This window comes from Anoplopoma fimbria, chromosome 15 (assembly GCF_027596085.1).
Source record: "Anoplopoma fimbria isolate UVic2021 breed Golden Eagle Sablefish chromosome 15, Afim_UVic_2022, whole genome shotgun sequence".
Taxonomy (NCBI): domain Eukaryota; kingdom Metazoa; phylum Chordata; class Actinopteri; order Perciformes; family Anoplopomatidae; genus Anoplopoma; species Anoplopoma fimbria.
Window position 1 is genome coordinate 25,809,118 of NC_072463.1, and position 8,740 is coordinate 25,817,857.

At 38.5% G+C, this 8,740-nt stretch overlaps 2 protein-coding genes across 6 annotated transcripts in view; both read left to right on the forward strand.

Moving 5' to 3' along the window:
* pcnt (pericentrin) overlaps window positions 1-2,340 on the forward strand; it is a 37,573-nt gene extending 35,233 nt beyond the window's left edge. Inside the window, exon 60 of one of the 2 annotated variants that reach the window (XM_054613246.1) lies at window positions 922-2,340. Coding sequence is in view for 1 of the 2 variants with exons in the window: in XM_054613245.1 (XP_054469220.1) it covers window positions 922-965 (44 nt within the window). In the remaining variant the exon portion in view is untranslated. The remainder of the gene's footprint in view (window positions 1-921) is intronic. The other variant, XM_054613245.1, reaches the window with a different exon arrangement.
* Window positions 2,341-2,774: 434 nt separating this feature from the next.
* The window catches only part of senp2 (SUMO specific peptidase 2), a 7,892-nt gene continuing 1,926 nt past the window's right edge, over window positions 2,775-8,740 (forward strand). Inside the window, exons 1-14 of one of the 4 annotated variants that reach the window (XM_054613562.1) lie at window positions 2,775-3,090; window positions 4,538-4,599; window positions 4,691-4,803; window positions 5,231-5,323; window positions 5,916-5,982; window positions 6,127-6,208; window positions 6,322-6,508; window positions 7,198-7,304; window positions 7,420-7,502; window positions 7,708-7,756; window positions 7,905-7,977; window positions 8,092-8,235; window positions 8,332-8,463; window positions 8,595-8,740. The exon at window positions 8,595-8,740 is cut by the window's right edge and continues 82 nt beyond it. In XM_054613562.1, the coding sequence (XP_054469537.1) occupies window positions 2,936-3,090; window positions 4,538-4,599; window positions 4,691-4,803; window positions 5,231-5,323; window positions 5,916-5,982; window positions 6,127-6,208; window positions 6,322-6,508; window positions 7,198-7,304; window positions 7,420-7,502; window positions 7,708-7,756; window positions 7,905-7,977; window positions 8,092-8,235; window positions 8,332-8,463; window positions 8,595-8,740 (1,493 nt within the window). In that variant the 5' untranslated portion in view covers window positions 2,775-2,935. Of the gene's footprint in view, window positions 3,091-4,537; window positions 4,600-4,690; window positions 4,804-5,230; window positions 5,324-5,915; window positions 5,983-6,126; window positions 6,209-6,321; window positions 6,509-7,197; window positions 7,305-7,419; window positions 7,503-7,707; window positions 7,757-7,904; window positions 7,978-8,088; window positions 8,236-8,331; window positions 8,464-8,594 lie in introns of all 4 variants that reach the window. The other 3 variants (XM_054613561.1, XM_054613563.1, XM_054613564.1) reach the window with 3 other exon arrangements.

The following is an 8,740-nucleotide window of genomic DNA, read 5'->3' on the forward strand; positions in this document are numbered from 1 at the left end:
ATTTTATGCAGACTTGTCGAGCCAGCCAATTGTTTTAGTGGATGATTGATTAATATGCTTTAAGATTTAGTTTGATGATCAAAAAAATCTTTCCACGTGAACAGTAAGTTTATCATTATAGAAAACCAATTGAAAGCATGTTGTTGGTGTGGTGCTTTTATATGATGGTGGGGAAATTTCGATAATGTGAAATAAATTAAATAATTTTAGGCATTAGAATCAGAATTAGTTTATTGTCAAGTATTTTTGCACTTACCAGGAATTTGACTTGGTGAGTCATATTGTCCAACGTACAAGTAAAAAAGTATTTTAACTTGGTGAACCCTGAAGAAACCTAAGTGGTGTAAAAATGAATATTATTCATAGCTCCCTCGTCAGCTGTCACAATAACAAAAACCTGCAAGACATTTACCCTCAAAGACCGAAGCGTGACAGCTCTGCTGATGGACTGTCATGTGTGATTTTTCTTTTTTCATTGCAGGAACGTTTTCACACGTATTGTTTTACAGAACTGAATATTTCATCTTTTCATCTTTCTGCTAACATGCATTAGCAATATTTAATGATGTGTAAATTTACTATAAGTGTTAGAGTATGGCAGTAGAGGCAGATATTCACCCTCAAAAGATGTATAGGCTAATACTTAGGCTCATTTTCATCAATGCTGTTTCCTAATTGGTTGTTTTTGCAATGCTTTAAGTCTACTTGTGGCAATATCTGTGATTGCTTATACATTAATATTGAACATATGTATATTTAACAAATTATATTTTTAAACAAATGCACAGTTGTCTTTACTCAAAACAATTGTCAAAGTTAAACCATCACCCGTAGTTTTGTCTTTAACTTTACTTTTATGTGTGTATTTTATGTCTTTGGATGCTAATCACCATATCTTGTTATCTTTGTGTGTTCTATTAGGTTCGTCTGCTTTCCAGCCCGACCCGAAGTTATCCGACCACTGAATGAATGAATGTCTGCGTATCTTTCCAAAACTGTCCATGCCTTACACCTTTGTAGAAATATGTTGAAAGGAATATCGTGAGTTGAATTTTTGAAAGATGTGATTTTATAGTTACATAAATTATTTTTAATATTTTCTATTGTAATTTTTCTATTCCCTGTGCATTAGTATTTTGAAGGCTCCCTTAATATGTTGCAAGAACAGATGGTTTTCTTTTATTGTAAAGTGTGCTGTTTGTTATTTTTCTACTAATGTTTTTATATCCTTGTGTGATGTAAATAGGACTGATGTTCATTTTACATGTGTCCAAATTTGCACTGATTCTTTTTTCTGTAAATCGATGATCAACGTAGCTAGTGAGCACGTTATTGCATAAAGGTGAACCATATTTGTTTTTTGTATTCTCTATGTTTCTACCATAAAGTTGATAAATATTTTAAATGTGTTAACAAACCGAAGGGACTGGGTTTATTTTTTTTTGTACCTCTTAAATGAAGTATCTCCTGAGGTTTCTGTCACTTTTGCACCATGAAAATTCTTCAAGAAACATTTATATTAGAGGTTTGATTGTTGTGTGCTATTTATTTAGTTAACCGTAATATAGGAGAAACGGTTTGAACATACATGATACTTTAATAAAATAACAGGAACAGAGCACTGAAGGAATCTGTTCTCCAGTAACAGATAATAAAGACTGTACAGGCTCATTTAGGGTGAGTTAGCAACAATAAAAGACAAAAGAAGGGGCATGATAAAACTACAAATACTCATGGTACATCAGATTTATGCATTTGTAAGTTAGAAAGTGAAAAATCTATCAATTTTACTTTAAAAAAAAAAACAAAAAACAAGATAATTGTAAATAATTGCCATTTTTGGCACTTGCAAATGACAGGTAATAGAACATGTAAACCATACTTTGGTGTCTCATTTTTACCTCTTTACTGAAGATTTCATTCCTTTTTATAATAGTAAATAATGAGAATAAATATGACCAAACCTATACAATCAAATAAATGAGGTTTGGATGTGAATCAAATGCAATAATTAAGCTTGTTTTAATAGATAATAAGTAATAGTTTTTGGTTAAAAAGCTATAATCTTTTACTAATCATAATGTTGATTTACAATGAGTATTTGATCATTAATTCACATTTTATTTTCCTGAAACGGGCTTTCCTTGATTTTATTTTATTTTTTTAACTGATTACACTCTTGTTTGTAATTAAAACGTATTAAACGTCCAGACAGAAACAGCCTCCCTATCATGTGTTTGTGTTACAGAGATGTTTATTATTATGTAACAGCCTCTCTATCATGTGTTTGTGTTACAGAGATGTTTATTATTATGTAACAGGCTCTCTATCATGTGTTTGTGTTACAGATATTTATTATTATGTAACAGCCTCCCTATCATGTGTTTGTGTTACAGAGATGTTTATTATTATGTAACAGGCTCTCTATCATGTGTTTGTGTTACAGAGATGTTTATTATTATGTAACAGACTCTCTATCATGTGTTTGTGTTACAGAGATGTTTATTATTATGTAACAGCCTCTCTATCATGTGTTTGTGTTACAGAGATGTTTATTATTATGTAACAGACTCTCTATCATGTGTTTGTGTTACAGAGATGTTTATTATTATGTAACAGACTCTCTTTCATGGGTTCGTTAGTTTATGAAGCCCGCAGGAGCCGCTTGCGGTGTTTCTCGTCTCCATTCCTATTGCTCGTCATAACTCCGCCCCCTCGTTCTCCGCAGGCGTCTAAAACGTTCGCCCTACGTCATACATCAACACAGAATGACGCACGTCCTCAGAATATCAGCGATGCTAAAGCTAAGCTAACGCTAAGCTAAAGCTAAGCTAACGCCAGCGGCGGGCGGAGTGTCGTAGATCGCTGTCCCCGCCGTGACGTCGTCCTGGACCGCGTAGAAGACCGCGTTACACTCCTCTCGTCTCTGTCTGGGATGTATGGATGGATAGTTGACGGACTCTCGTCGCTGTTTGAGCCCGTTACGGGGAAAGGAAGCGGCACCGCGGAGGCACCAACGCGACCCGGCGAGGGAGAGGCAGCACGGCGGCAGCAGAACCACAACAGACCGGCCAAACGGAGCTACCGGAGGTCGGTCTGCAGACCAGAGTCATGACCTCTCCAGAGACTAGTCATGTCCTCTCCAGAGACTAGTCATGTCCTCTCCAGAGACTAGTCATGTCCTATCCAGAGACTAGTCATGACCTCTCCAGAGACTAGTCGTGTCCTCTCCAGTCGTGTCCTATCTATCCAGAGACTAGTCGTGTCCTATCCAGAGACTAGACATGACCTCTCCAGAGACTAGTCGTGTCCTATCCAGAGACTAGTCATGACCTCTCCAGAGACTAGACATGACCTCTCCAGAGACTAGTCATGACCTCTCCCAGAGACTCCAGAGTCATGACCTCTCCAGAGACTAGTCGTGTCCTATCCAGAGACTAGACATGACCTCTCCAGAGACTAGTCATGACCTCTCCAGAGACTAGACATGACCTCTCCAGAGACTAGACATGACCTCTCCAGGTGGTCACTAGTCATAGGGTTTAGTTACAGGTTAACGTTTTGTAGAATCAATAGAATCATAATCATAATAATAATACAGTCATTTACAGCCAGCTATAGTGTGAATAATCAATAAGATAAACTCTCACCAGCATAACATGACATGTCCATATAAAACACATACATAATCTATATATTTAATATATATATATTTAATATTGGGTTTTCTTCCATGCATAGAGGTCACTACAGTGGACAGCTATTCAGATGTTGTTTTCTTGTATATTTATGGGTTTGATGGCATAGTTGCACATCAGCCACTACAGTGAGTGTTATTGTTGTGGCTGATGTGTGAAAGGGTTACATTACATTACATTACATTACATTACATTACATTAAGGCACAAACAGCCACACACATGTAATGTTTGGGCTAAACAAAGTGTTATGTGCACTCCAACACCTTGATTAGATGATACTAATGTGATCAAATATAACAGAATGATTATAATGTTTAGTTTTTGTTCAGACTGACATAGAGAGGTGTTGATTGATGGTTTTGGTGTTTGCTGTATTTAGTCTAACTGTACTGATAAAGGTTTAAATGGGATATTTTGGAGGGTTGTTGTTCATGTGAAAGTGAATTATATTGAGAGAGTTGTTTTTAATAGTATGTTGCCACATTTTATATAAGAGAGCTATAACAATACATTCAGATACATTTCGCATTGGCAGAAAAATAATTGGCAACTGTTTTGATTATCACCTAATTATGGGGATTCTTTTTTCCACAAAAACACTACCTCTTATTATTATTATTATATTCCTTTATTATATACCTCTTCTCCGGTTTGAAACTCTCAAAAGTGCTGCTTTTCTGTGTTTTTATAACACTGATTAAATATCTTTTGGGTTTCGGACTGTTGGTCGGACAAGATAAGATGTGTAAAGACGTCACCTTGGACTCCATCATAGTTTTTCAAATATTGTGATATTGTCAGTATCCCATATCTCAAACTGTGTTTTTGTATTTACAGTGTTGATGTTGCAGACGGTGTTTCCCAGAGTGACCAGCTAGAGGTGAAAAGAAGGAGGCGAGGTTTGTTTAAGATACACATTATCTTGATATTAATTCCAAAATTCTCCCACAAATGAGGTCTGTTGTTGATTTGGTGTGTCCTGTGTGTCAGATGTAGTCATTAGCTTTGTGAAGAAGACGGTTGCCGGGGTAGCAAGCCTGCTCAGGCTGCAGAACCCGCTGACGACCAGGTGTGAGAAGCCGAGACTTTATGAAGACACGCAGGTTTGTGCTCCAACTCCCTCCATCACACATGTGCATTTGAAGTTTGATACGGGGAAATAACAGTCTGATCCACACAGGATCCCAGCAGGCTCACAGGAAGAGTGCTCCAGGCTTTGAAACCTATTTTCATTATAGCCAAACCCTTCAATTGCAACTTCCTTGTCAGTCACATGATGCCATTGGGCCCAAAAAGACCCTTCAGCATTGACTAACTTACATTGGAAAGAGGTGCCATTAAATCAACTTTAAATAGCTATTATTTAAGTCATTACATCCTAAAAAAGAGGAGAATGTACTAATAGCCATATCCAGAGTAGTTTTTGTGCTGCCATTCATGTGAATGAGCCCTAGTGAATAAAAGCTAATGCGCTTTCTCTTGAATGTGGAATCCATTTTGCCTTCATGCGCCACTGAGCAACTTTCATAGGAATCAACGGTAGCCCTCCTCCAACACTGTATCCAGTTCTCTTCATACATCCATGGGAATGGCTACTTAAAGGTTCAGTCCACATCTTTTCTTGTAAATATCAATCGTCCTGTTCACACTCTGTACTTAAATGCTTCCTGGGTGACCACAATTGAAATGCCCTGAATAGAGGTGTGTTGCATCCAAAATGCACTGAGGACACATTCGGAAATGTTTCTATATTTTGTATGCAGTACGGCATGAGCATAACGTTTTTAAACATCCATCTGAAAAATATACTGAAATAAACCGACAGAAACACACGTGAATACAGTTGATTTTTCATCACAAACAAAGTTCAGAAGGCTATACTTGGGACAAGACATGAAATAGTCATAAGAGTCCTCTCTTCTCTGTATTTCTTTTGCTGAATTGACAATATTCCTAAATGTAATTTCAAATCTAAGTAGGGGAGAAAAATCTGATCACAAGGGGTTAATAAAGTTGCATTTGCGTGTGTGAACTGAGTCAATATGACAGTTACACACTAGATTGGATGCTTAAAGCTGTATTTTATCCTGTAGAGTTTGGATAAGTAGGTCAGGAACAGAGTGTAAGCGCAACTTAAGTTTGATTTTACTGTTGTTTCATATGTGATTTGTATTCTCTATCTTTTACTTACTTCACGTTTCCTGTTTTGATCCAGCCTGTAACTCTGATGGGGATAGATGAGCTCCACACCTCTTGGCTGAACAGTACTGAGTGGAGAATGAGTAAGTGAAGACCGCTGTTATTGCAGGAGAAGTATGATATGTTTACAGTATTTATGTTTCTCTGTTTCATCCACACTCTTTACTTAGTGGTCCTCTCGTCCTTATCCCCATTGTAATTTGCTTGATTTTGTTGTTTGTCTTCAGGTAAACCAGTAGTTGGAGTGAATGAGAGGAGTGGGAAGAATCCCTTCCAGAGCTCCTCACCTCCTTTAATGAGGAAATACAGGCAAGTCATGGTCCGGTTCCCTTCACTCATCCAGTTTGCTGTAAATATACCTGCAGGGCTGTGAAACCATCAGTATCACCTTTTGCTAATGTGCATAACCTTTTTGAATCCAGCGGGGCAGGGCTGTCTGCAGGGCTGTCTGCAGGGCTTCCTGACAGGGGGAAGGACCGGGAGAGGAGAGCCTCCCTGCAGCTGCTGCCCTCCAGACCTGCTCTGAGGGTGGGAACCACTAACCCTGATCTAACCTGTAATGGCTTTGGACACCACCGCTGCTACAAGCCCAGTCTTACTGTGGAAGAGGTAAAATAGTCTTAAGGTTTTATTTGTTGGGTTTTTTATAGGAAGCTGGCATCGTTTGTACAATTTTTATGAATTTATAAGTCTTTTAAATCACGACTGATACTACATTTTTAATGTCAATATTTGGTAGTTTAAAAAAAATCAGATTTTATGATTTTATACTTGTAGTATATATAGTATATCTATTATTTAACATAAATAATCTTGATAAGGATCACTTAGATCTATTTTATGAGGGGGAAAAATGTGCCCAATATACAAAACTGAGTGGGATATTTTACTGTGTAAAAATAAACTTGTCAGTGCTCTCTGGTGGGCAAACACTGTTTTTTACATTACCTCAAACCAAGGGGGGCATTCCTTTACTGCAAATCCTTGTTAATCACACCAAATACAATACATCTGCTACAAGCTAATAGCGTCCAATATATCTTTAGTTAAATTATAAAGGGTTGCTGAAACAGAAAAGAAGTCCCTTCTCCAGTAGATTCACCCGTTTTGAGTACAGATCAAAGTAGTAAAATTCACTCTCACAATTTCTGTCGAATAAAGATTCAAACTTCAACCATTTAATCCCATTTACATTTTCTTTCAGTTTATTTATGTAGTTTTATGTTGTATTTACCACTAATCATGCTTTCTGTACCACTTGGCTTGTGAGTTATCATGTTTTTGGTTTCCCCCTTAAGGCCATAAAGCAGAACAATAAGGAGCACTACAGGCGCCTGCTGGAGATGGTATCAGAGAAATACAGCAAAAGCCAACCACTACCTTTCAACCAAACAAAACCGCAAGAGTGAGTATAACCCATCATCTATACTCATGTGGAGTATTTAGATATTTCCTCAAGGTCCATTTAACAACACACCGTATGATCTACTCTCATATCCCTTTCTCCTTTTCCTCTCCAGTGAGATGCTTTCACAGGCTGATCACAAAACTGCTGCTTCAGGAAAAGCCTTTGAATCAGCTCCCAGGAAGACGGGATATATGGGTAAGATGCCTATTAACCTAAGAAGACATTGATCTGAATCAGTATATGTACGTTTGTTTGTGATTGGTAAAGATTTAAAGAATTCCTTGAACAAACAGACCAGTTTTCACATTACGCAGAGTCAGTCGGTTGAAATATGTCCACATGAGTAAATATGTTGTAATGAATCTACCCTGCTCAACCGTCACTTGTCTTTTTCGAACAGCTTCCCCAAGTGTGTTTACATGGAGAAATACATCTGCAACCAAGGACAGGTTAGTGTAGTATGTCTGTGTGTGTGTGTGTGTGTGTGTGTGTGTGTGTGTGTGTGTGTGTGTGTGTGTGTGTGTATACAGTATGTGTGTGTTACGTTTATTGATTCATTCTGCTTATTGTACTGACCTCCGTATGATTCCTTTCCAGGTGGGGTAGCTATACTTTTAGTAAGACATTCAGTGGAGCCCTCGAGGACACACAGCCTGTTAGATGTGCAAAGGTAGTCATTTATCTTGCTCTTTCATCACATGTCAAAGCACCATGAAGTTCTGATTATTGGCAGGAACAGATTTGTATTATATCTGTCTTTTTATGTCGATCTGTGTTGCAGCAGAAACAGGCAGCGGATCTGGACCTTTCTACAGAAGTAGCAACCCGCCTCAATCTAGTGGACAGAGAGACTCCTGCTGTCAGTCTCCCAGACACATATTCTGCGCATACAAGGCACAGTGATGAGGACATACCCAGGCTGACCAAGGTGAGATGGTCAGGAGTGATGTGATGTAGTCACTGTGTTGTAGAAATCATGCCTACAGTTTCTTTTATTTAATGTATTTGTTGTCTTTGTGTGTAGGAAATGGCAGCAGAGGTGAGTTGTGCTCTGGCTCAGAGTGATCCCAACCTTGTTCTCAGTGCAGCTTTCAAACTACGCATCACACAGAGAGACCTGGCCACACTGCAGGAAAGCGGCTGGCTCAACGATGAGGTAGGTCAACGAAGAGTCGGTGCAACAAAGAGGCAGCTCAACGTTTTTAGGATAATCGCTGTCTTGAACTCATATTTAAGAGCGTTTTTTAGGATGTTTTATAATGGGCTTCATCTTGTTCATTTACCAAGGTGATTAACTTCTACCTGTCCCTGGTCATGGAGCGATGCTCTGGTGAAGCAGTAGGATTCAAAATCTACTCGTTCAGCACCTTCTTCTTCCCGAAGCTGCGAGGAGGAGGAGGAGGCGGGCAGGCTGGCGGTCACACTGCCGTGAA